The 24582-nt window shown below is 41.7% G+C and overlaps 4 protein-coding genes and 1 long non-coding RNA gene across 9 annotated transcripts in view; 2 read left to right on the top strand and 3 right to left on the bottom strand.

The window, feature by feature from the left end:
- Positions 1 to 984: 984 nt before the first annotated feature.
- On the bottom strand, positions 985 to 1886 carry LOC122613801. Of its 3 annotated transcripts, none has more exons than XR_006325708.1 (3): positions 1608 to 1886; positions 1081 to 1545; positions 985 to 1003 (listed from the first exon to the last, which is right to left on the bottom strand). It is a non-coding gene; the product is annotated as an uncharacterized LOC122613801 (long non-coding RNA). The 3 variants fall into 3 exon arrangements; XR_006325710.1 differs by lacking the exon at positions 985 to 1003 and having other exon boundaries at positions 1195 to 1254; positions 1306 to 1545; XR_006325709.1 differs by lacking the exon at positions 985 to 1003 and having other exon boundaries at positions 1195 to 1254; positions 1314 to 1545; positions 1608 to 1885.
- Positions 1887 to 2986: 1100 nt separating this feature from the next.
- Positions 2987 to 3251, top strand: LOC122614452. Its single transcript, XM_043789015.1, has 2 exons — positions 2987 to 3102; positions 3167 to 3251. The coding sequence occupies exons 1-2, from the start codon at positions 2987 to 2989 to the stop codon at positions 3249 to 3251; spliced, it is 201 nt and encodes a 66-aa protein (XP_043644950.1).
- Positions 3252 to 5255: 2004 nt separating this feature from the next.
- LOC122613800 lies at positions 5256 to 6123 on the top strand. 2 transcript variants are annotated; one of them, XM_043788188.1, is made up of 3 exons: positions 5256 to 5267; positions 5325 to 5410; positions 5470 to 6123. In XM_043788188.1, the coding sequence occupies exons 1-3, from the start codon at positions 5257 to 5259 to the stop codon at positions 5619 to 5621; spliced, it is 249 nt and encodes an 82-aa protein (XP_043644123.1). In that variant the 5' UTR covers position 5256; the 3' UTR covers positions 5622 to 6123. The 2 variants fall into 2 exon arrangements, with proteins under 2 accessions (XP_043644123.1, XP_043644122.1); XM_043788187.1 differs by having other exon boundaries at positions 5256 to 5410.
- Positions 6124 to 8011: 1888 nt separating this feature from the next.
- LOC122613321 (cilia- and flagella-associated protein 91) overlaps positions 8012 to 24582 on the bottom strand; it is a 35927-nt gene continuing 19356 nt past the window's right edge. For both annotated transcript variants that reach the window (XM_043787446.1, XM_043787447.1), the window contains exons 2-3: positions 17734 to 17931; positions 8012 to 9567 (exon numbers count right to left, since the gene is read on the bottom strand). In XM_043787446.1, coding sequence (XP_043643381.1) covers positions 9341 to 9567; positions 17734 to 17931 — 425 coding nt within the window. In that variant the 3' untranslated portion in view covers positions 8012 to 9340. The remainder of the gene's footprint in view (positions 9568 to 17733; positions 17932 to 24582) is intronic.
- Positions 12575 to 13366, bottom strand: LOC122613322. Its single transcript, XM_043787448.1, has one exon. It carries the CDS (start codon positions 13251 to 13253, stop codon positions 12627 to 12629), a length of 627 nt encoding a protein of 208 aa, XP_043643383.1. The 5' UTR covers positions 13254 to 13366; the 3' UTR covers positions 12575 to 12626.

Below are 24582 nucleotides of genomic sequence, written 5' to 3'. Positions count from 1 at the left end.
CAGGACATGAGAAAGACATTAGCATAAGCAGGCGGCATTTGTTCAGATTGCCGACGAATTTGTGACAAGTTATGCAATCGGTCTTCTCTTAGATTTACATACGAATCCCGTGTGAGATAAATGTGCCTGGGATAATAGGACGTGCGTTCTTTGAAGCGCGAAAAAGAGTGTGGGACTCAGTCAGGTGTAAGAACTTATACTAAGAGTCCTCTTTCTGGTTATTTCTTTTTTTCTCACTTGATCCTTATAAAGTCCATTAGCTTCCCTATATATAAGAACTACGTATCTTAATTAACTCAACTTTCAGCTCAATTAACAAGGGAACTCTCAAATGGAGAGCTTGGCGATGATTGCTCGATACAACATTAGCTCGATCTGATATTTTTTCTGCACTCAGCCATCCGCAGCCAAATGGATCTGGCTTAATGACTATCGTTTGCTATCCGTTAACCTTTTGCCATCGCTTTGGTCCATTTAACCTCGTCGATTGCCTGCGTCCGAGAGTTCCTACCTAGCAACCAACGAAACAAGGAACCAACGAACCAATTAGGACCCATCTCCATCTCCGCGAGCTGGGCAACTCATTAGTGGACGGCTCCACATAATTAAAGCAACAATTCCGACGGACGGAAATGCAACAGCACAGTAATCAAAGCACTTGGCAATTATTACATTGATTACCAGATGAAAGCCATAAATGCCCCTAGGACGTGGGCATGGTCAGTCCACGGAGGAAATGAAAAGGACTCGTATATATAGCAATATCCAGTTCATTAGGGCTGGCCATGAGGGGAATGTCTACTCTTAGCTTAAACCTGCATGCAAAGTCTTTCTGTGCCATGCCGATTCCCAATCAAATTATTTACTTCGTCAATTATTTAAAGGTTGTGCAATGTTTCCCGGCCATGAAACACGATGGAAGGCAATTTAAATTGGCAGTTAAACAGGGCAATTTTATGGTTAATATTTAAAAGGTTTAGGGGGCATGTGAATGGTGGCCTTGCTGTAATGATAGAAAAGTCATTAAAATTTCAAACTATTCAACGCACTTATTTGTTTAATCTAATGCGGAAAACGCACCCTGTTTCTGAAAATGGATCAACGTTTTTTGTTGCGCAGCCAGTTTTTTTGTACCCGTCAGAACATAGGAGCGTCATCATAATGATGCTTCTAATACTGTATATAATGTGGGGGTTAAAGGTTAAATCGTTCTTGGGGCATCTTTATAATCACATATATATGAAGAGGTAGTAACTTAAAGGACGAACAAGTTAAACACGTGAAAGGAAAAGCGTGTGATTTTACCGAGTTACCCGCACCGCTCCTATTTATTATTCAGGTGCTTTGCCTTCTGCCTCGTATTTTCATCGGTAAACTTCTCCAGGATTATTGCTCCATTTTGCGCTCCAATGGCTTTCCCTGAACTCACGCCAAAGTTTAACGGGCACGTGAGTGCGCCAGCGCCTCATAAAAGTGCCATAAATGTTGATAAGACATGTTTGTCATAGGTGAAACTCTGTGTCAGCACCTCTGGCTGCATCTTGGCTGAGGAGAAACGAGGTGCCAAGTAGTTTGTCGACCTGATATTCCACAGATTGCTTTATTACCCTCCCAGCGAGCACAATGTAGGTGCTGAGCTATCTGTGTGGACTTGTGATTTGTATGCCAATTTGTCAGCTTATTAGACGGGGCTCAAAGGCCATCTTCTTCGTTGGCCAGACAAGGAGATTTTTCGCTCAGAAGTATCTGTACACTGCAATTTTGAAATTCATTGCTACTTTGCAAACAGCGACTTAAGCAATGAAGCTGTAGCTATTATTGTAATATCCACCTAACCTAAACTGGAACACTATTGTTGCCTTTATGAAATTTAAGTCAAATTTGTCTTCTAGATATATTTCCCTGTGTGACAACTAATGTCTCGCATGCCACAATTGCAGGCACTTTTCCATTAGCGAGAGGACAACCAATGCGATTGCGATTGCGATTGTACCGCCAACTGGCCATTTCCAGCGACCAGCTAACGTTGTCAATGATGGCCTCAATCACAGCTGTCATAAACAGCGGCTGTGTCCTTTCGTCTGCATGAAGCCGTGGCTACACGATGGCGTCCGGTGGAGAGAAGGATGTTCAGGATACACCCTGAGTGCCAGCAGGTCGGTCATTGGGTGGAAAAACGGAAGGAGTGACGCTGCCATCAGTTGAGTTTTGTATCTCTTTTGTGGAGCCATCCAGTGCTATTAATATGGAAATTATGCAAATTGAATTGACTTTCGAGGAGCCTGACTGCGGCCCATTAAGCGTTATTTAAGTTGTTTTCTCGCTGTGAAGGTGTTTATATACGAATTCAGCAACAGAAGATAAGGCATCTTTGAGAGGACTGAAACCGGCTTTAAAGGCTTAGATATGCTAAGCTTAAAGGTTTGATGGTATTGCCATGGTAACATGAAAATATACAGAAAAAACATTATCCCTAGCTTATGAAATTCCCTCTAATACTGAATGAATTTTGCAGTGAAATTCGTATGAACTCGTTGAGTGCATGCAGGTAGATATATGCAGTTTGTTTTAGAAGAATATCGTGTATACGCCCAGTTGACACACGACTTATTGTTTAAATTGGTAACTGTGTCGGCACTACGGTGGATGTAGGGAAAGTGGGAGGCAACTTTGTTTTGTAAAGTTTAAAGTTGAGCAGATGAATTATAGATTTTCCATTCAAGGAGAATTTAAAAATAATAGTTCAACCTACTTTGGTTAGTTAGGATATAAACTTTATGGCTTGAAACCATTAGGCTTTAAGTAATTTACAAAAAATTCACCGCATCAAAGAACCCAAGCTACTGCTCCCAGTGGAGCGAAGGAACCTGCCAGTTGTGGGACATTCGCCTTGGAGCCGAGAAAGGCCAAGCCTTGGCTAATCAATAAGTTTTGAGGAGTGGGAGCCAAACTGGAAAATAGCTCACTCTGAATGGAGCTTTTTTCGATGATTGTGGTATTGATTATGATTTTCAATGCCGTTGGTGGGCACGGAAAATGGCCATCGGGCCAGCAATGGAACCCAATGGCCAAAAGGTGTATAAAATATTACTTCGGTTCATAGTCGGACAATGGAACTTAATCCCAGCTAAATTAATGAACCCAAAGAGCCCATTACGGCATTCAGCATTAATAACTATAAAAAAGGTGCGGCGAGGCTATTAAAAATAATGACACCTAATTTTGAGGTTATTCCAGACAAAACGCTCTAAATATAAAGATAAAATCATAAAAGGATTTGCAGACAAATAAAATGGAGGCAAGCAGTATGAAAAATTAAATGATATTTGTTTGGACTGAGTTGGGTTTTTGCTGGCAAAACAATGCATTAATTCTGGTCGATGGTGTTGAAAAACCTTTTGGGGTTTTGCATACAACCATTTCTCCATTTGTTCGCTGCCTTTGTGTATACAAAATGGACAACGATTTGAGCCTTAATCAAAACTCAGACAAGGTTCAAAAAGTGTCTGAAATATTGAAGACGGAAACGGTTTGTGTTCCTGTCTTAATACTTTCATTTATCATTGACAGCCTGTATGTATTCAGCACACTTCGAAATGAATGAAACACAAGCAACTAATGATTGTGATTTTTTTATTGCTGTCCGGTTCATATCCATTTAAAGAACACAAATTTTCGTTTTACATATGCATTCAGCCACCACAAAAATGAAAAATATATATACAAACAAATATATATAAAAGCGAGCTGTGCAACAAAATATTATCAAGATTGCCTGTCAAAATATCCGTAAACGCCAGTACGTGTGAATGGAAAGTTCTTAAATGGCAATCGATTTTATTTGCCTCGTTATACCCATTACTCGTAGAGAATCCTGTCGGTTAGTTTATCTGGAGGTTAGTTTATCTGGAGGTTAATTTAGGCACTGCAGAACCTACAAATAACGTTCTCTCTGGTTTAGTTTTATTTTTATTAGTAACTAATATTCCGGGTCCGTAGTGCGTTTCTTTAGTTTTTTATGTTTCATTATGTGTCTTGCCAATTTCTATCGACATTTTAAATGAATTTTAGCATTGTCAGTGTGGCACTCACCCTTGCTGTGTAACGGGTATCTGATAGTCGAGTAACACGACCATTGCGTTTTCTTGTTTTAAATTCTGTTTGTAGTGTGCAATTACGATTATGGAGCGGTAAATTACATTAAAGTTCCGATTCGTTCTGGGTTAAGATAAAGTAATTACGGCGAATATGCAAAATATAAATGTGAAATAAAATATAAAAGACGTTTGTCATTTCCCATTAAAGATATATATGGCGACCTGATTATTAAATATATGACAGGACTCATTTGGTACCTTAAAATGGAATAATGAAATTACAAGAGGTTTCTACTAATAATAAAACAAACTCCTCCATAAAAAATGAGAAGGTTGCTAGCGATAACAGATTTGTTTATTATACCCGTTACTCGTAGAGTAAAAGGGTATACTAGATTCGTTGAAAAGTATGTAACAGGCAGAAGGAAGCGATTCCGACCATATAAAGTATATATATTCTTGATCAGGATCAGTAGCCGAGTTGATCTGGCCATGTCCGTCTGTCCGTCCGTCTGTCCGTCTGTCCGTCTGTCCGTCTGTCCGTCCGTCTGTCCGTCTGTCCGTATGAACGTCGAGATTTCAGGAACTACAAAAGCTAGAAAGTTGAGATTAAACATACGGACTCCAGAGACATAGACGCAGCGCAAGTTTGTTGATTCATGTTGCCACGCCCACTCTAACGCCCACAAACCGCATAAAACTGCCACGCCCACACTTTTGAAAAATGTTTTGATATTTTTTCAGTTTTGTTTTAGTCTTGTAAATTTCTAACGATTTGCCAAAAAACTTTTTGCCACGCCCACTGTAACGCCCACAAACCGCCCAAAGCTGCCACGCCCACACTTTTGAAAACTGTTTTGATATTTTTCATTTTTGTATTAGTCTTGTAATATTCTATCGATTTGCCAAAAAACTTTTGCCACGCCCACTCTAACTCCCTCAAACCGAAAAAACTGTCAGTGTTGAAGACTCGCCTTCGCACTTCCACTAGCTGAGTAACGGTATCAGATAGTCGGGAACTCGACTATAGCGTTCTCTCTTGTTTTTTTTACAATTGTTTTTTTCTGTGCTGTGGAACTACCGTGTCCAATACAAATTTGTCTAGTTTATGTATCTCCATAATTCCAAACGTAATCTTTATTTCTATTTTGTATTCGGAATGAGTCGAAGGTATTTAGTTCTTATTCTAATTCTGGGTTTCCTCGATCTGACCTGCAGTTCACCAAGGTCGTGCAAGGGTGGTTTTGTTTTTAGCCCCAAAAGCCGAAGATGTGAACCGCAGCCACCGACGGAGGAGTCATCTAATTGCCGACGTATGAAATACAGATCTATTATTGAACACAGTACAATATACTTAACCAAAACTGTTTAGCCGGAACGCACTGGCTGCCAGAAAAGAAATTTTGTATCAAGTTGCGGCAAGTTATATCTGGATACTTCCCCGTAAAACCTGAAGAGTCGACACAAAACCTGAAGTGCCCCAGAGGATCCGTTTCTATGGGAAATCTGTGCGTAAGGGAATGAACCAAAGCAATCAATGTTAAGCACATTGGTCAATGGGAAAACGATGGAAAACAACTTGTTTACAGGCGGCAGTTTTGTGGAATAACAAGAAACTATGGCATTTGGCCAACAAATTGCAAGCCTGAAGGGAAGAAAGCCAGTTTTTCTGATTTTCTGTTGCTTCACAGCAAACTTTTCTGGTATTGATTTTTTGTACTACGTTGTATATTTGCATTTCACTGATTGCCGACGTTCTTATACATTTCAAGCCCTACTTTGTGTTAAGCATAATTTTCATCCATCCAGTTTAATGATTACTTTGAATGCATAAGCCCAATCGTTTTCCATATCAGTGTAAAGTCGTTTGGTACATATACGAAAAAAGTCATGGAAAAATACCTTTATATATCTTAGTTTCTCATGCACTGCTATTGCAATGAACACAGCTGCAAGTTTATAGCCATTTTAACCATTAATACCATATATAACTAATAAACTCCAATTGTTAGGGAAGTGATTTGCAGATATTGCACCGGAAGTCGCAGAGACATCCGTAGTTATTGCCAATTTTAGAAACCCTCTTCGTTGGCCAGGATCTGCCGTCTCCACGGAGCACTTTGCCGTTGAAATCAGCACATAAGGTGCGAGATTTAGCAGTTGAAACAGATGCAGATGCAGATGAGGATGGGGAATGTCGGGTGGAGGAGGAGGTGGCATCCGGTGATGTCGATTGGATGCGGCTGCTTATTCGGCGCGGATTTAGTGGCACTGCCTGCTGGCGACTGTCAGCGCGGGAGAAAGGATTTTAGAAATGGAAAGTTGATGTGTGTGCCACTGCACATGTGCGATAAACGTGCAGCAGCACCACCGAATGAAAGGAATTGTGGGTGCATTTTATGGGCAAGGGGGAAAATGGTGAAACTGCTGCGACTTTTTTCTCTTAGCCAGCGCAAATAAAGTGATTCCAGCTAGAAATTTAGCGCTCGTCAAAGGCGCGTTGAAAAGTAGTACTAAATTGACATTTGTTTCCTTTTCAGGGCACTCAATGTACCAGCGATTGCTCCATTTCAGCTTCTGTGTTCACGGGCACAACGCTTTGTTTTGAAAGCCTCATAAATTGCGCATTCGCCATGTTGCACCATCTAGCCGCATGGCTTCTCTCTCCTCAGCACGCATAAATTCAACGGGTGAAATATTTACGAACCGTGAAGCATTGCCGCAAAAAAAAAAAACAAAAAGCAAATGATAAAATGGAACAGCAGTTAACCGAATGCTCCGAAGCACTTTAGACCAGCCGCATGGTGCACCAGAGGACTGGGAATTTCCCATTGACGCACACCATGCAGGGGAATGCAAATTTCTCGCGCTTTCTCTGTGTCCTTTTGGCGGCAAGTTCAATTTGAAAGTCACACCTACACTTGCGCCAAATGGTGATGATGCATTCTGCGCGGATTTTGGGGGGCGATTTCAGTGCGAATTTTCCGCTTCGCCATGTTTCACATATCCCTCGGGGGGGAGGGAGGCGGGAAAACTCAAATAGTTGTTCGCTTTGACTGTGCCTGCAAACTGTAAACACTGGCGCAAAGGATAATGCGCTGGAAAGTCCCTTCACTGGTCCTCTGACGTCTCAAGTGCCCGGGACTTACCTACACTAGAAATTTACACAGGCCCATCTAGGTCAAGTATTGTCAGAGTCAGCCACATCAACGTCATTGTCATGAAAATTTCTCGTGCTAAAACTGTCACTGAAGCTCATGTCAGTCGCCGGCACAGTGGGTCCAAGAACCTCAAAATTTCTGGGCAGCAAACTGACTACCTGAAAAGTGCGGTCTACGACCCATCAGCCAAATGAACAAGAACTCTGTGCGACTACTTACTTACTTGTATGTGCAAACCACCAAAATGTTTGGCATATTCAGCAGTCATTTAAGTATATTTGGACCACCGTTCTTTAAAATGCTCAAATGTCCTTGACGACTGACAGTTCCAGTGGCAGCGCCACCGCCGCAGGAAGCCTCTGTTTTCAGGGGAGCAGCTCTCCAGCTCTTGAGGTGGCAAAGAAAAATCGTTAAACGTTGGCCATGTGCAGCGAGTAGTTGAGAATGGCTAAGGACTAATGCCAAACTGGCCGGCAAAGGAGTGTGATTATGTGATGATGCCATAAGACCAAGTGTTCGCTTTCGAGAGCTCGAGTATAAAATAAATTCTGATTAAAATTTAGTTTTGTATAAAACTATGCCAGCTATAAAGCCTGGCATAATAAATCCAACTAACTAATCCTATTTGTTGTCCAGTTTTTAGAAGCCCTCCAATAGCACTGATACTAAATGAAACAAAATCCTCTTAAAATGGCCATATGTTGATTACCCGCCGCCTAAAGTGGCATGAGAAACAAGAGAGTTGCATCTTTATTGTATTTATTTTTATTACTCAATTAAAATTTAGTTGGGACATTCTTTGTTTGTTCGGCTTGTATATGGTTTGCTTTCATATTCTGGTTTCTTCTTTTCATTTATCCACATATATGGTAATTGGTTTTACCCATTTGCTTTTTAAATGTAATAATTTTATGCAATTTATTTGAATTTGACTTTGATCTCTAATATAATTTCAATTATGTTCATTAGCTTGTTATTAATTCTTTGTAGTTAATTGATTTGAATTTTAAATATTTCTTTATTGGCTTCGCTTGCCACATGGTAACAATTTTCTCAGCTCTGGCCGAAAAAAAATATTTTCCAATTCAACTCGGTCTAGTACCTGTCTTTGCTTTTGTATAGGTATATATATATGTGTGTATTTCAGTTTCCCTCGTGAGGATCAATTGTTAAGTAGACAAATATTGTAATACACTTGGTAGAAAAACGAAAATTGTGCCACCAGATTAGTTATCTTCATGTTTATGTTCATTGACTTTTCAGTTTATATAGAGCCCGTGGGCTGAAAAATTGTTGAGTTGACGACTCGAAGCTGCATCATGTTGCATGGATACCCCTAATTTGTCTTAATTTGAAACAACATTGAGTTTCTTTGGTTTCTAATTCATATTCATACGCTTGTAGGTACAATTAATTTTTTACTTTTGGCATTGGCCAGACAAAATGGAAATGATTTCCCAAAAATTTGTTCAGCAGTTTCCTTGCATTTGTCTTTTGTTTGGTTTCTCATTTCCCTACAATAAAGTTTATGGAACATCGTGCCTTTTATTTATTATTTTGTAACATTAGGTTTTTCTTTGACAATTTAACGTTAGTTCATTTTGTTTTGGTTTTTTTTTCATTTAGTTACGGTCTTGGGTTTAGTAGGAAAGTCCAAAAACGAAATGTAATTGAATTAAATATTAACTAATAACTAATACCAATTTACGACTCTAAAGGTTAGTAATAGAACAAGACAAGCCGCAAAAATGTATCTGTAAATGTCGCCTTTCTCCGAATCATCATCATTCGCAAAATGTGTGTGTTGGTTTCACTATTAATTTATTAAAGCTTTGCAAACTAAACGTAACTTTGCCCTCGACTTAATTTATTTAATAATTATGAGAATCATATGGGTACGCCATTCAGGCTAAAACATATTCACTAAAAAGTTTACAATTGTGTGCCCTCATCTCGACTGGCCTTTTACACATTTACAATTTACCAATATTTTTTGTATTCACTTGCGTAAGCATTAAGTAAGCTTCATCTGTGACTAGCCCTCGGTGGAGGAGGGCAATGAAAATTCAAGTGGTGAGCTCCTTACTCGGGATTGGCATCCTTGCGGGTCTTGTGGCCCCGGAACGAGGCCTGGATTTTGGTTGCAGCCTTGTTGAGCTCGGGATCGGTTAAATCTATGTCCAACTCCTCGGCCACCTTCTTGGTTATCTCCTGGATGTCCTCGTCCTCGGGCGCATCCTTGTTCACCAGCTTGCGTGCCAAATGACCACGGAAAGTGGACTGAATCTTCAATGCAGCATGGCACAGATCTGTGGAGAGGGCAGACGAGAACGGGTAGTTTGTGTAAATTAGTGTTCTAGTTCCGCTTAAGTGCCCACTTGGCCAACTCCCCGAAAAAACAGAAAAAAGCAAAGAAAGAAAAATATATAACAAAGTTTTAAAACTTGTCTGGTGTTTCTCGGGCCATTGAAACTTTAGATGATACTCAAACATACGCCTGAATTTGTTGTAAACTTATTTCAATTAGCTTCGGTCCTTCGACATGCTGGCTGTAACTGAGTTTGCATTGTTTTCACTCTAATTTATTGTTATAGTTTCCTCCATCACTATTTAATTCTCTATCTGACCACCGCTTCGTATTTTATGGCCCAACACTGGCCATAATTTGCCCATGGATCCCAGGCTGCTTGTAAAAAAGGGAACTAATCGAAATCACGATGCGAATTATTCCCATAGCGCTCTTCACAGTGTTTAGTACTCCCTTTCTTCGACCTCGTTTCCCGGGCTAATCTCATTACGTATACGCAACGTTGGGTGAAGGGGGACGCATATTTTCTGCATATTTAATCCACACCAACTGCTGAAGAGATGGACGACTGGGTGGACTGACCACACAATTTAGCTGCCATCTGCCCAGGATGTATGTGGTTGTGGTTAAGTCACGCGTGTCTCTCGCTACGTGCTACTTTGGCTCCGTTTTCCGGCAGAAAAGCTCATTCTAATTAGCCAGTAATTGTGTAAAAATGTTCAGGAAATACGTGGGCTTGGAGCCACAGGAAAAACCATTAAATTATGCATAGCTTTCAGCGAGTTTTGCAAGAACGCGCTTTTTCTACGTTGTCAGTCGCAAGATTACATCATTGCATCTGTCGTTTTCCACTTTTTGTCATCTTTTCCCATCGCTCTTGTGCATTTATGCAAATGCCGAGAAAATTCTCATTTAAAAATTCGCCATTTCTGTTAAGATTTAGCCGCTACAAGAGTGCATACATTTAACTTGGCCAATTTCCGCAACAAAATCTGGCATTTTCCTGCGGGCCAAGTTGGCCCACTTGGCCATGCAAATATTTCTAGAGCATAACTAGGCGGGGAAGTGGTTCTGCGTTAATTCGCTAAGCGCGTAATTGGAGTTAGGCCAAGATAAGCATAAGCTTGGTCTACGGTCCACGGACTGGGACCGGAGCAGTGCTGGTCCTGGACTTGTGGCATGTGAAATTTTATCAAATTACGCACACACGGCGGCTGCACAACGTGACCCGGCCTAAAGGCACGTGCCATATGCCATTGCTGCGTTTATGTTTATTTATAAAATATTTAAAAATATCTGCGAGACGTGCAAATAGCTGTACAGCGCCATCAGCCGCGCTCTGACATTTTCAGAGCCGCAGGACCTGCAGGTCCTGTGAGTGCCAACTAGTCATCCGGGCTAAGCCGATCTGGGCTGCTACTGCTGTTTGGTCAGTAATCAACATCAACCCGCTCTGGTGTTCCGCAACTCGATTTTACCTGTAACTCTATTCCCTTTTTTTCCAGCTATACTCTCTTTTTTCCACCTGCCTAAATATACACAAGGAAAAAATATATTTATTTCTGATTAGGATCACTCGCCGAGTCGATCTGTCTGTATAAATTCTTTACTCTTGGGAACTACAAAAGCTAGAAAGTTAGGATTAAACATGCAGACCAAGCCCACTCTAGCTGAGTAAAGGGTATCTCATAGTTTATTTTCAGTTTCGTTGCGTAATATATATTTACTCCTGGTTTCCCACTCTGGTATGCGTAACTTCATTAGCTGAGTACACAAACTACTGCCAATACAAAGTACCACAGGCCCCTGTTCCCAAAAAAAAAAACTATAAAGTAGTTCGTCTTGCACTGTCAATTACTATAGCATACTCTGTGGATGTTTCTCTTAGTGGAAACTTTTTTGTGAGAGATTTGCACATGTCGCCGGGCATGCAACACATGTTAAAAGCCGATCACGTACACTGCGTGTCCTGTCACAGGACCGCATAAGTCCAAAATCTAAGCTACAGTGTCTGAAAAGTTGTCAGAGGGCCGCATGCATGTTGCTTTTTGTGCCTTTCACTGGTTCGGTTTGGTTCGCTTTCGCCTTGGTCCTGCGCTCAGCTTGATGTCCTGATGTTCCGATGTCCTGCCTGCCCGCCGTCGAGGCATACAAATTGAGTTTGCTTTTCTCTCTGGCGAAATGTCACTGCGTCTGTGTGGGCCTTGGTAGTAATTCCTGGGGGCGTTGGGCTATGGCAAGTGGGCGGGGCCGCACACCTTGCCTGATGTTAGCCAAGGGATTCGGGTTTGCATGTGCGGAGCCTCGGGGCAATCGGTCACGTCGTCCTGATTGACTGACTAACACGCTGCTCGGTTTTTTAAACATTTTTTTTTGCTTTCCCAGGAGTTTGCTTAATTTGCATGCTGGTTCTGGTCTCTTTAACATTTCCTGCCAGTTCCAGGTATTGCAACTTTTATTCTTTTAACCCCATTTCCAGCATCAGTCGAGCGTTAATGCCCAAAGGATATGAAATCAATCATAAGCCACACCAACTGCACTTTTCACGCTTTCCTTTCGCTTTCCTTTTATTGCGAATATTGAGTGGGGACAGCGTGGAAATTCTGCACCACACACGTGCATCACTTTTCCCCACTTTTATTTGCGTGGCATGCGGGGGTCTCAACGCTCTTGACCCACATTCTCGCAACAATGCAAATTTATATTAAAACAGAAGAGGGAAAATAATAACAAAGCGAATCTACGGTAGATGACAGTGCACTATGCCGGTGTGTGAGAGTTCCATTAGCGAAAGTGCAAATCCGTGACGTGTGCTTAGTAATTGTGTCAGAAATAATAAACAAAAACAGACCCAGACACGCACATAATGAGCAGGGCAGACCAACAAGGTGGTTTCGTTTGGGAAAGCACCGAATCGGAAACACTCTGCAAGGCAATCCATCTCAATAAGATTGAGAAAAGGCATGCTAATTAAATCGCATCTTGCAAACTCATTTCAAAGTGATATTAATTTCTTCGCTAAACTAACAAAATACTAATATAAAATGCATTCACAACTTTTTAAACGCGAAAGAACAAATTGAGGTGGTCGCCGAAGTTGTAGTAGTTAATCAGCCACTCATTCGCGCCAATCTCCAAGACCTTCAAGTACGTCCAGATGCGGATGCAAACCGAGTAGAAGTTGGCCATAGTCAGGAGCTTCACGAGCAGACCGATGACCAAAAGGCAGACTGTTTTACCACTTTTGCCAATCTCAGCACTCTGAGCCACATAGATTATGCCGCGGCACGTGGTGATGGTGGTGATGGCCCAGCAATAGACGAGCACTATTATATAGGGTATCGGTAAGACCAGCAGGCGAAGGTCCAACGGCGGCATACGCACTCCACCGTCCCAAATCCGGACTCCAACGAGTCTGCAGTGGCAGCAGTCGAACAGATTCAACAGCACCACCAGGACCAGGATGAAAATGTACACCTCCGTCAGCAAACTTTTATTAAAAACCGTCCTGTAGGCCACTTTAAAGGTGCGTGTCCTGGACCAGAATGTGGTCTCCCAGGTCTCCTGGGGAAACGGCATGATGGCAGCCAAGTGCAAGATACCCCATAGGTAGAGTACGCTCAAATAGGAGCGCAGCAGCGCCATTATCAATCGGGTGTACTTGTAGTTGGTGTATTGTCCTGGCATCGTTAGTTTAGTTAGTTAGTTCCTTTTATAGTTATAACTTGTAGGCCAAAAATCCAAAGACAGGTCAAAGGCACAGATAGTGAATACTTATACTTTTCTTTAAGCTTGATTCCGGAAATGAGTTCTATATCAGTGAGCACTAAGCATCGAGCACTTTGAATTCCCTTTCTACAAAGTATTTAAGCGATTGGTAATGTACAAAAAGCCTCATATATTTCAACACTACGTTGTTCTCTCTTTTAAATTCGGTTTTTGAAAGCAGTTCCAGGCAGGAAGCAAGAAAGATTCAACATAAAACTTGATGCACCATACTCCCCATCCGAAAGTGTGCTGATTGCTGCGTTTGTCATTGTCGGAACTCAGTCATAATTACGACGTTAAGTCGCTGTCATAAATATACATTTTAATTACCCAACCCGGACAGGACATCGTCATGCCACATCTGTCTGCGAGCAGCGAGTCCATTTTGATTAAAATCATGCAAATGGCCGTGCGTCATGCCGCATGCCACATGCCAAACGCACAGTTCACCTGGCCCGCAGATTCCAGGCCGTTGCCAACTTTTGGGGGCACTTTCAAATAGCGACAAATTGTGAGAAATGAAGCATGATAATAAGCCGCTAAATGGAATTTTTAAGCCAAACGTTTTTCCTACGCCTGTGGAGTTGGGGGCTTTTGCGGTTGCCAAGATTTGTCATTCCATTTTGGGCCATCTACTTTTGCTTCTTGCTGGCCAAAAGGACACACAGCCAGCCATCAGGACTAAGCCCATTTTTCAATTTCCGACAGAACAAAGTCTTGTGGTTTGTTCACCGCCCTGCTCGACTTCTGTCCTCTGTCTTCTGTCTCTGTCTCTTCATTTCCATGGGGCTGTTATTGGAGCAAATAAATCTTGTGGAAGGACAAACAGTCAGCCGTTGAGAAATACTCCTACTTATTGGTTTCCCTCCATCTGCTTTCATTGCTACATTTCGAGCAAATTGTGCAAAACATCGTCTGTGCCAGGAAATTCAAACAAAACTTTAATTAATATTAATCCTTTGCACATAAGCCGATTACGGATTATTAAACAATATGGACATACCTTGCTGTTAAACTCATTAAAACTTTGCCAGATTCCCAGTCAATCCTGCCCATAATTAACTGGATTAGGGGCTTGCCAGGATCCGTTTAAGGGATTGAAATTTGCGTGGCGCAAGTTTGAGCTCGTGAAATATTCATTTATTAATTTGTCTACACCTAAATTCGTGCCCTCATTAATTGTTTAACATGGAGCCCAGTGCGAATTTCGCATGGCTCGACTAACAATTAAATATTAAGCAAGTGTATTTTACGGGAGCCTCAATAAACATGTTGGATAAAGGTCGTTGGACAAAGGCCAAAAAGAAGCTTTCCCACATGTAGGTGCTAGAATTGTTGAAATATTTAAGAGCCCCAGCCAACGGAGAACAAGCTAAGCGTTTAGCAGTGGCTAAATAAATACCTGACCTCCACCTGTCACCTGGTGAAGTCCATACATGCAGACCACCAGCGGCTTCCTACACTTTCTTGTCTATTTTGGCCAGCTTTGCGGGACACCTGTATGTATATCTATATACATTGTATGGTATATATTTAGATATATATTATGTGCGTGGGGGTAAGCATAAAATCGCCAATTCAGCGGCTGAAACGCTGTTTTGTAGCTGGCCTGCTGCTTATTGCGTGTTTCATGTCAATGTTGTCGTTTCTCCGCTTGTTTTTTCTCCCTGGTTCTTTTTTGTTTGTAATTTGTTGCATGTTTTTTTGCGGATCCGCCTTTCTGTTAGCCCGACAACAGGCGAAGCACTCAACATTATACTTAAATGGCTTGGCCTGACATTGTTGGTTTTTTGTGGGTCTCCCGGCGGTGTAAATGGAATTACAAGCTTGCTTAAAACCGAAAATCCAATTAGCAGAACGCGCAGCGCCGCTGTTTTATCGCAGTTGCTGATGTAGTTGACGTTGCTGGGTGATGCGGTTGGGAGAACTAGCAGCCACATCACGAACTGGTCCTTAAAGATGACACATCACATCACTCGAGATTACACACAAGATTATGCCGGAGTTACACTCCGCCAGGATAAATATGCAAAGCATTGAATTAAAAGTCAGTAAAACACCCACGCTCTATGTGTTTGGTTTTCAGTAAACCGCAGTTGGCTTTTTCCCCGTCAATTAGGTTTCGTCAAACAACAGCATACATGTATCGAATATCCCACAAAATGGACAAGCCGAGTCTAATGTTCGTCCACAATTCATCATAATCGAATGGAATCCGCCAGCAATTAACACAGACAACCATCCGGATACAGTTCAATTACCATGGTCTTTTGCCACGCATTTTAGCCCAGTGTTTTTGGGGCTCGGAACGCTGTTTGTGTGTGGCCATGAGCAATTATTAGGGGGGGATTGCGATTATGCAAACACAGAATTGGGGCCAAACCAGGACGCAGACACAAACAAATTGGTCAGCCAGGCTTTGGGCCAAATACCAGTGTAGGTAGGTGAGTTGTAGCTACATCTACAAATGGCTCCTGGTTGTCTATGCACTTGCCGCACAAAGGCATGGGTTGTAAGTCAAAAACGCAGGCAAAACCGCAAATGCGAAGTGCACACACGTACAAGAAAATATCCTTAAATGGCTTTCGATATTCGTGCACATGCAGAGTGTCCTTTTGTGTGCGTACGTGCATGTGTGTTGGCCATCGCATTTGCATACCAAATGGGCTAAATCGCAGTTTTGGGCTCAGAAATTGCATTCGCCTGGTCATGCATATGTGTGTGCCTCAATTTTTTCCAAGCCTCACCACTAAACAAAAGTCCTTTGTGGTCGTTGTTCTTATTGTTTTACAATTTCGCAGTACGCCGACGGCGAGTTTACAACTAGGCCAACACCATTAGCTTGTCGTTGTTGGCCGCCTGCGAGCGATAACTGTGAATAATGATGAACTGGAACTCCAAACTGGTTTACTTCGGATAAGAGGGCGTGTCTGCTATGCTGGCTAAATGTGGGATAAGAGCATGAAGTGGATCTAGAAATGGGCTCTCTTTTAAATTTAATGGATATTTGCTTAAAGCCGTTGGCAGCAACCAATTCAGTTTATTGAACCGAAATATCTCGCTTTATAACTAATGTATCTTCAACAGACACATCCAGTGGTTTTTACTATTCCTGAAAGTCTAGACATCTTGTGCCCCTTACGATTACAACCATGGCTTAAGAAATCATTTGAGATTTATGAGACAGCGCTGATTATGAATTGTGCGGTCAAAGTTTTTAAATTAACTAAGCCCCAGCAAGCCATTCACGCCCCTTCCATTCAGCGCCTCTAATTGAGTATGTGCTCGGTCACAAAGGAGCAGGCTCTGCTCTCCATGTCCTCAACGCATCCTTTGAGTTCTCAGGCGAGTCTAATTAGCCGTCGCACAAATGCACGTATGAATGGTGCGAGTATGCCTAGGATGGGAAGGATACGCCTTTCGAGACCCACCAGGCACTATAATTAAGCCTGTGGAGGCGGCTCACACGTGAGCACTTGCAATGGAAACTGAATTGTTGTCTGGCTGAGGAGCCGAGAGTTCCTAATGCGGTTGCGTATACGCCCCGATGACAGCCTCTGACTTTTTAATGAGCCAGCCCATCTTCCTTCTCGACTGTTCCCCGACTGTGTGCCCTCGCCTCATTGTGCCCTAGGCAAATTATAGCTGAAAACTGTCAACGCCTGGTACGTCCTAATAGGGTTAAGCCGTCTTCAAGATTTTTATTATTTATGTGGGTGGCGCGATTAAATAACCAATGGCTGCCAACACCAGCTCCAGTCCCATGCGTAGACTTCCAAAAAAACAAGGTTCGCTGGCTGGGGAGGCACAAACTCCCACTTTTGTCGCACTGCCAAGTGACAAATATTTTTGCTGAAAATACTCGTCTATTGCGTAACACGGAAACTTTGTATTCCGGCTGGCGGGCGGGGGACCAAACTGTAATTTCAGCTTGTATACCCAACTTGAAGTCGAAGTTGTGTAAACCCGCTGATTCGAGGACAATGTGTGCGAGGGAATCCGCAATGCTCGAAGGGATCAGCTGCCGGAGCGGCTCGGTGGCTCCAAAAGCGATTCTCAGGAAAGTTTCTTCGTCTCATCTTGCAAGTGCAACACCTTCGGGACATTTGGAGGAATATTGTGCTTTTTAATTTATCTTACTTCTAATATTTGTTGACATATTTTCAATAGTTTATAGATAAATTTAATCTCCGCTACAATAAAGATATAGTATATATTTAGCTTAAAAACATATATTAATATATGCTTTTCGGGATATTTTCTGGTAGCTTAGCCATTTTTATGCCAGTGTGGGTACCTCGGCTACAGTTTCAGGCCTTTGATTAAATCCCGACCCGAGCCACCGCCTCTGGACACCTTTGAGCGGCTTTTTGTCCCGCAGCCTGGAACATCCACTTACCCTTGTCGTTGGGATCGAATTCAGCCTCTAGCTCGGCTTTGGTTGGCTCCGCGGATGCGGCTGCCTCGGCGGCTGCTGCCGATGGAGCTGCTCCGGCGGCAGTGCCGTTGTTGGTCGCAGTTTTGGTTTCCGATTTTTTCATGGTTTCTCTCACTTTGTGGCCTCGAAAGACGGCTTGGATTTTTGTGGCGGCTTTGGCTGCAATTAAAAGTGGAGACACGGACAAGAGAAATTAATGGCAGTTCAATGGACAAACCAGTTTAATTCTTTACAACAAATCACTCAATACTTTAAATTCACTTTACCATAGCTAAAAGTATCACTTGAAGCCTTCAGCTGCTCGAGAAAAGTGTCAATGATAAACTTTTAAGCCATTGATAGATTCCGTTTGAAACCCTGTACGCCCAACTTATGTCTCTCTTTTTCGAAGGAAATGAGTTTTATGACCTGGCTATCATGTGTTGCCAGCTGCAATGACGGAGAAACTTTTGCTTTGGCACATCATCGACAGTTCTTAAACTTCGGTTGCAGCTTTCAAACAATTAACTTCAAAGAGGGCCGCCTCCTGGTCGTTTCCCCCTGGCCAAATAGTCGCCCCCCTCCATGCCACTCAATCGATTTTGATTCGAGCTGAGCGAATTCTTGCAATTTTTCGTTTCTTTTCGTTTTTGGCCCTCAGCCAGAGGAGTTGGCTCAAAGGAAGCAAACGAGGGAAAAAGGACGATGGCAACGGGCAAATTCCGCTGTGCTAATAAACTAAAAGCGCCAGCTTTGCTGGAAAATGGAAATGGTAAGGAAGAGGGATATGTGCAATAAACAGATCTATAGTGGGCATGTTTCAGTTGCCCCATTTTGCGGCCCACTCATGCTGCTCCACGTGTTGGTTGCCTGGGTCAGCATTCATTTTTTATGGCATTTTTCACGCAGATACCGAAGTACCGAAGTACCGAAGGAGGAAAAAGAAAACTCTGCCGGCCTTGAATAAGTTATAATAAATTGACACGTAAGGCTTTCGGTTCGGTATTTCGGGCAAACACTATCAATAAGGCAGAGCAATGCCGAAGGAGGAGCGGTTTCTAAAAACTAGTTGTTTGTGCTTGGCACAAGGTTGCTCCTCCGCTTTGTGGGGGGCGGTGGCAAGTGGGTGGTGATAGGTGGGCGGTAGGTGGTGGTGGAAGGAGGGCGATAAGTGCTAACGGTAGGGTGTGGCAAGGTTGAGCTGTCAAGTGGCGAGTGCTGTGCTTTTAATAGCTGCCCATTCTGCTGGCCGTGCTATTAAATCATCGAATATCCCGAACCCTAGATGCGGCCCAAATGCGGCATTGAGTTCTAGTTGCGCTTTAAGGATTATTTCGCTTTGCCATGTTTTCCATTTTATCGAATTCGCATTGAATGAAAAAATATTTTAGCTCTGCCTGGGGCCTTTTTGCTCGTAAAAATATCGTATATACATGTATATATATACACACGAACGTTTTTTTAATAATTCCCAACAAACCGTAAAATCTTTTTATTTATTTTCCACGCCTGACTATGCTACTTTAACGCTGAATTGGATTTATTAAACTGCCATCTGCTCCATTTGCGTACTGGGCCATAAACATTAAATAACATAACCAATTTAAACAAAGAAATATGTGTCCGATTAATTAAAAATGCTAGAGTCAAACAAAGCTTTGTTTTTGTCTGGATTTCATATTTAATTGGAGTTTGTGTGTTTTATTTTTATTAGTTAGTTCCGCCGAAGTTTAAAATGAGCACAATGTTGCATCAATAAATTATTATTAGTAACTAAGAGCGAGAAAATGGAAATTTATGCAGCCCAACTGAAACCGGCGCCTAATGGCCGCAGCTTTAGTGCGACTATAAAATGCAGTGAATTATGCCAGGCAAGGTTATTAAATAAATTTTGCATGCGGCTCATTAAACCTGACAGGCGCAGCAAAAAAAATTAATGCCAGTTGAAACATGCCAGAAAGGTCCCAGTGGCAACAAAAATTGAATAACCACAGTGAGCATTCACACCTGTACCTTCCAGGTATGTAGGTATGTAGGTATGAATAAGGTGAATAAAGTGCCTGACACTAAACTCAACACGCACCCAATTACCCACAACGTACTCCCAATGTGGTGCCAGGAACTGAGCACTGAGCACTGAGCACTGAGGACGTAATGCGCACGTGTAAGGCCATCTTCCCACTTAATTCATTCATAATTCGCCATTTGCCAGGTCATAACCCGGAATCATTTCCTCTTCCGGCAGGAAAAATATGATTAAATTTGTCGAACTCGACGGTTTTTCCTTCTCTGCTCCATTCTGAGCTCCATTCTGAGCTCCTTCGCAGGAATCGAGTTCCAGTTCCGACTGCGCCACAATGACCGAGTGAGTTATTTTCGCAATTAAAATTCATTAGCTCAAGGCTCTTATTCCTGCTTATTTTTCTTTCTTCTGCGCTTTTCTTCTGACAATTGTCGTTTGTTCTGTTGGGAATCTGAAAAACGTTTTCACTTCTAATTAATGCCATTCCAGCATTCAGCTTTGTGGAATGGAGTTGTTTTCAGATCGAAAGCAAGTACTTGAATAGTTTTAAGCCAGCTTTGTTTAATCTAAATCATCACGGTACCCATTCTATAATTTACTTGAATTTTTCATCGAAATAATTTCTGCATGACGTGGCCTGCAGCAAATTACGTACAATTTATTATTTTAATTAAATTGCTGGTTGTCAAGCGGTTGCTGCAATTTTATTTGAATTTCGCTTGGCATTAAAACGTATACTCAGGTGGCCCAGTTTCTTTCGCAAAAAAAGGGAAAATAATAAAATTCTAACCGGAGGGTGAACAATGCCCGGGGAATATTAAAACGAATGAGTTATGCACGAGTCGAGAGCCAGAAGAGCAGCAGCAAAAACTTGGCCCAGCTGCTTCTTGGCCTTAGCAACATAAACAGCGGGCTCAGTCGAGCCAGAACTTAAATAAATAAGAAAGACAGCAAACAGCGAAGCCATAACAGCAAACAGCGATCTGCTTCTTAGATTTCTCTCCATTTAGGAAGGACAATTTAATTTAAAGGATTTCCGGTTAGCTCCCGGACTGGCAGAGTAAACTGTAATTTGAGTGGACAATGAAACGAAATGTGAGCAGCTCTCGAGAGAATCTGGATTTAGTGAAGATTATTTCTACTTGTACTTACCCTTAGCTACTCTAGTCTAAGTTATTGGAAATAGGAAAGATTTGTTTCACTTAAAAGCCCAACTAAATTCTAGTCAGCAAATGTGGCGCCCAACGTGGGATCAAAGTTTTAGATTTCCCATCAACCAGCGTTCTCCAGATCTATGTTCATCATAGCTGTTTAAATCAGGAATTTGATAACAGAAAAGCTCAGAACTTGACAGAAACTCATCAGTATCTAATATTAACCTGGGGCTCTTAACCCAAACTCCTTTGTGAGCCATTTTCAAATTCTGTTTTTTGGGGTTTCCTTGACCACCCATGACTCGTTAACCTACTGCCAGATGTTTCGTGCCACCCTTGACAGCTATTTAAGCTAGACAATCTCCATTAAATGTTCATATACAGCTTGGCAAACTTTTTCCCACTGACATTCACTTATCTAGTCACTTAGGTCCATCGCTCCACTTACCAACTTACCACTCCAACACACTTTGCAGCCTGAATGGATGGCTTGATATGATCTATTTGTGGCTGCTTTTATGCATGTATGTATGTCATATTTGGGTGGCAAATTAATAGCGCACAAGTAAAATTATTTATTTACGGCATCTGGTTTTGCTTTCTGTAATTCAGCTGATATCCAGCAGACACTCCACGTTTTGTGCAGTCATAAATAATGTTGTTGATTTGTATTATTTATTTCCGTGACTGTTTGTGAATGATTGCCATGTTCGTTTGTTTGCGCTCTAATTTCTACTATTTTAATAGCATTTTCAGTGTGCGTGGCAAATATCGTCCGACTCTTTACAATCCGTGACCTTGTCTGATTTCGGTTTTGTAAAACGCCAACATTTATCAGAAGAATTTGTTCTTGCTGCGGGGCTCACGAAATGGAAATGTTTGTCGCACGTGCTGGCAACCACAAATGGGAAATGGCAACATTTCTGATAAATTGTAATACAGCGCAATGGGAGAGAACCCACACTATGTCAATCCGAAACAGTTGTGGTTTATCGATTGATACTTTGTAGTCTTCCTTTCCCAATCATATACCTTTCGAGAGTTAAACTCTTTGCGGAAAACACAAGCAAATGGGAGTTTATGTGTGGCAATTTGCTTAACTGGGCCCACATAATTGCTGGACTTAACTCTAGGAAATTATGTACAGAACATAACGGTCAAAATGTGCCATAAATTACTGGCTCTTATCTGAGTTAAATGTGACTTACCAACACTGGCTGCTGTGAGTGCTCACAATCAGATGGCCCATAATAAACAGGCTTTGCATAATTAAACTCAGGCAAACCACAATTCCTACTATACTATACACATGTATGCAAAGGGACCGCAGAGCGAAGGACTGCGACATCATCACTCATGTGGATGCGATGCTATAAAACCAATTTGAATGAAAAAGCTAACCATTTATTTCTATTATAACTTCATATTTGAAGTTTAACTGTCATCTATCAAATTTAAACTTGATTGCCTGCCTGTAATTGATTTTTATACATATGCATGAATAAATAAGTGAAATTCCATGCAATTAATTTGTATAGTTTCGCTTGGCCATCGGCGCCAATTTAAAGTGGAAATTCGTAAAAGTTACGCATACGCTCCGTGGGCCCGGAAATAGGCTGTTTGATATGCAAGAAGGCGCTGTCCAGAAAATTATGAAGACGAAGCAGCTGATGACACAATTGAGCTGTAGTCCCAATTGGGCCTTCGAAAATAAGGCTTAACCCAGTCACGTTCCACTTCTGAGACAATTTGTTTACGTGCCCGAATTTATATTTTATTTCTCAGCTCGCTGGCCGCACTGTTAAGTTAGATAAAATATTTTCACAGTCGCAAAATCTGCATCGATGTGGAAAACCACTAATTGGAAATACAATTAGCCGCCATAGTTGAGGAAAAGTTTCAAATTCAATTTACGATTGTCTAAACTTTTCCTTTAAGTTTGTCAGCACTTGATGAGTTTGCTCCCGTCAACAAGGTGGGGAAAATATTTTATATTTAATGGCGCAACATTTTAGAGTCACAGCTTTTCATTTAAGGAGTAACTACTTCCTAGGAGGAACACTAAGTCCGAAGTTGTGGGCTGCAAGTTTGCCGGATGTGTTGAGCAGTGTTTACATTTTATGTTTCTTTTTCGCTCAACCATCCATTACCATATTTCCGGTGTATTTGCGAAAACACTGTGAGTACTCCACGCGTGCTTCCCTCTTTACTTGACTCTGCGAAAAGTTGCCATCGTGTGCAATATTTATTATTAAAATGCTACTCAAAATTCGCCAGCAACTTTTGCCAACAAAATTAAAACAGACGAAGCGCGCCAACGCAGCACAAAAAGTTGCCGGAAAACTATGGCAAAAAAATTCCGTTCCGCCACCAGTTCCATTTGCCCCTTTTTTATTTCAGATACAGAAAGAGTTTTTGGGCAAAACTATGTGGCCAAAGGCAGAACTTCAGGGACCTTCAAAAGTTACATTTATTAATAAAGAATCCACTTGCATGGGCCAAACGAAATGGATCCCCTTTCTATCTGCAGTCATCCACTCCTCGAATTGCCCTCCTTTTGTGCCGTACAATTGAAATTGAAACTTATTACCTCGATGACGCGAACGGCAGTGAAGAGGAGCCACAGCGCCACAGAGCAACAAGCAGCCAGGACCATGCCAGGACCAAGTGCAGCTGCACAGGGATCGTCCTGTGGTCCTTTGGCTACTTTTAAGGCCAAAGTTCATGTTGAGCTAACGGTAACTGCCTTGGCTAGCATGCCAAATGGCAATTTGCTGCCAGGTTCTCCTGGCCAGAGGTCCAATCATTTCCCGGCCTTTGATGCGGGGTCACTCAGTTGAGTTTTAATCATGAATTGAAAGGAGTAAGGCACAGAGTATGGAACTGGGATTAAAGAGTGCTTGGGCATTTGTTCAAAGCGGATGCGGACAGGATTTCACATAATCCTACCCCGATTAGATACAATTTCAGATTTTCCATACATACACTGCAAGTGGGAGGCTTGTTTGGTTTCTGCTTTAAGGTACGTAAGCAATCCTCTTTGAAATGGGAAACTAATCCAGTGAAATGTAGTTTAAGGATATCGAATTAACAGCCTTTAAAACGAACTACAAACATACAATAATACCATCCCATTTGGAATTGTTGATATTATTTCATGCCTAGCGCTTATAAGGTTGGCAAAAAATTGATTTTTAGTTTAGCTTCGATTTTCCCGGGCTGCAAATGTGCTTTCCGGTTTTGCTCAATTTAATTACCAGCTGACATGCGAAAAATTAATTTTCACCTTGTGTATTGTGCGCCGTAAAAAACTTAACAAAACGTCATGCTTACGAGGAAATCTTTTACTTTTCCCGCCTGCTTTGGCCACGTTTTCATTTTCATTATTATTTCGCTGATGGCTTTTCCTCGCTTTTCTTTTTGTTTTGTTTTTTTTTTGTTTGCCTCAGATGCGTGAAGTATTGACTGCCATTGTTTGTTTGTTATGGCCGTTGTGGCTGTGCAACGTGCTTCACATTATTGCTGTTGTTTTTCGGTTTTTGTTACATTTATTGTGGTAATTTATACTTAAACTTTTGCCTGTTTGTTTATGGCTGTCACCTTTTGTTCTTTTGTTGGTTCTTAAGCGAAATGGTTATTGTTATGCTTATGCAA

This window comes from Drosophila teissieri, chromosome 2R (genome assembly GCF_016746235.2).
Source record: "Drosophila teissieri strain GT53w chromosome 2R, Prin_Dtei_1.1, whole genome shotgun sequence".
NCBI lineage: Eukaryota > Metazoa > Arthropoda > Insecta > Diptera > Drosophilidae > Drosophila > Drosophila teissieri.
This window is presented reverse-complemented; position numbering and strand designations above follow the sequence as displayed.

Excerpts from the sequence above, each read along its gene's own strand:
- LOC122614452 (XM_043789015.1), top strand. The coding sequence starts at position 2,987 with ATGATTGTGGTATTGATTATGATTTTCAATGCCGTTGGTGGGCACGGA. Across the intron at positions 3,103-3,166 it reads AAATATTACTTCGGTTCATA|CATTAATAACTATAAAAAAG; the intron begins GTCGGACAATGG and ends TACGGCATTCAG.
- LOC122613800 (XM_043788187.1), top strand. The coding sequence starts at position 5,257 with ATGAGTCGAAGGTATTTAGTTCTTATTCTAATTCTGGGTTTCCTCGAT. Across the intron at positions 5,411-5,469 it reads GGAGTCATCTAATTGCCGAC|CCGGAACGCACTGGCTGCCA; the intron begins GTATGAAATACA and ends AAAACTGTTTAG.
- LOC122613322 (XM_043787448.1), bottom strand. The coding sequence starts at position 13,253 with ATGCCAGGACAATACACCAACTACAAGTACACCCGATTGATAATGGCG.